Genomic DNA, 1836 nt, shown 5'->3' on the forward strand with positions numbered 1-1836 from the left:
AAAATGATTCTTTGTGGTTTTGTATATTGTACTAACACAATTGAAAATATGCTGAAATGTTTGAAAAAAAGTGCACTTTTGTTGATCTGTTGTGATATTAGCACTATGCGTTTTGAAAGTGTACACCTTGCTTGTGAAAATAGTACCAAAGCGGATTAAAAAAAAACTGTAATGACAATTATTCCTGCAAAATAAAAGTCTGATAACTTGCGCTTTGTGATTAAGAAGATTGAGTGAATGTAGGTAATAGTTCTGGTGGATGAAGGGCCCCTCAAGTGGTTAAGCCCAAGAGCCTCTGAAAACATGAAAACACAACATGTATGTATGTGTGTGTGTGTGTGTGTGTGTGTGTGTGTGTGTGTGTGTGTGTGTGTGTGTGTGTGTGTGTGTGTGTGTGTGTGTGTGTGTGTGTGTGTGTGTGTGTGTGTGTGTGTGTGTGTGTGTGTGTGTGTGTGTGTGTGTGTGTGTGTGTGTGTAGGTTAATGCATACAACTGAAAAGTTTATTTATAAAATTATTAACAATATTTAGTATGTACCTTTCTAAAAATTTGAATCCCAATATTTTCTCCATTGTTATTTGTTCACAATGCAAAAACTTTTTGCTTGAAAAATTTGATACCTTTGACCCTAATTTCTTTAGTTCTCAGTCCATATATAACAGGATTCACCGTCGGTGGCAATATCATGGCAGCAACCGCAATGAATTTTCTTAAGTGAGGAGAAATATCTTTTATCCTGTATGAGATGATCGTGAAAAGACCCAAACACTCAAACAAGATAAAGACAACTAGATGTGTACCACATGTCTGCAAAGATTTACTCCTCGTGTCTGAGCTTTTGTTGTGGAAACAGGCAATGAGGATCTGTAGGTATGTGTACAAAATCAGACCCACTGTTAATACCTGACAGACAGCTGTCAAAACCAGTCCATAAATGTTATTAATGGTTGTGTCTGCGCATACCAGCTGAAGCAAGGAGGGATTGTCACAGTACGGATGGGTAAGATAAGACCTACAGCGAGGCAAACGCAGGAGGAGAATGAAAAGCACGGCCATCAGTGTCAAATTAGAGAGCCAAACCAATGAAATGATCTTCATGATGTGAACGTTGGTCATTATGGTAGTGTATCTCATTGGCTGGCAGATAGCAACATATCTGTCATATGCCATGGCAGTCAATATGAAAACCACAGATACAGCATATACATGTATAAAGAAAGCCTGAGTGATACAAATGGAGAACGACATGGTCCTGGTGTCAAACAGGAGCTCCTGCATGACATGAGGGAACAGGCAGGTGGAGCCTATGAGGTCATTAATAGGCAAATTTAAAAGGAGAATGTACATCGGTTCATGAAGACACTTATTGTTTATGATGGTGAACAGGAGGAAGGAGTTGCAGAACAATATGATTATATAATTCAGAGCGGCAAAGACAAAAGCAACAATGGCCTTCTCAGGAGACAGATCGAAGCCCTGAAGAGACAGATCAGATGACACATTGACATTGCCAGCTGAAGACATGATATAAGCCTAAACAAAGTAGAAAAGAGCAAATATAGCAAATGTATTTCAGCTCAAGCAAATATACTATAGGCATATGTGTAATATTTAAAATACTTACAACAGATTCTGTACTTTTAGAAATCCTTTGCCATTCTACATAACATACAGTTGTGAGTTGTCGATAACATGACAGTTACTAACTGTCTGATTGATTGACCAAGCAGTCATGCAGCAACCTGACCTGTCCTAACTAGTGTGTGCGCTTTCATCTTTGGCCTTTTATACTGTCTTTAAGTTATCTGTCTGCGTGGATTATAAACCTCATGAGGG

General features: G+C 38.6%; 1 protein-coding gene across 1 annotated transcript; it reads right to left on the bottom strand.

Moving 5' to 3' along the window:
* Window positions 1-582: 582 nt before the first annotated feature.
* On the bottom strand, window positions 583-1524 carry LOC307130361 (olfactory receptor 52B4-like; the record flags this gene model as incomplete). The annotated part of the gene is made up of 1 exon (XM_079823325.1): window positions 583-1524. One exon carries the CDS (start codon window positions 1522-1524, stop codon window positions 583-585), a length of 942 nt encoding a protein of 313 aa, XP_079679451.1.
* Window positions 1525-1836: the final 312 nt, after the last annotated feature.

This window comes from Gobio gobio (genome assembly GCF_949357685.1).
Source record: "Gobio gobio genome assembly, chromosome: 8".
NCBI classification, from domain to species: Eukaryota; Metazoa; Chordata; class Actinopteri; order Cypriniformes; family Gobionidae; genus Gobio; species Gobio gobio.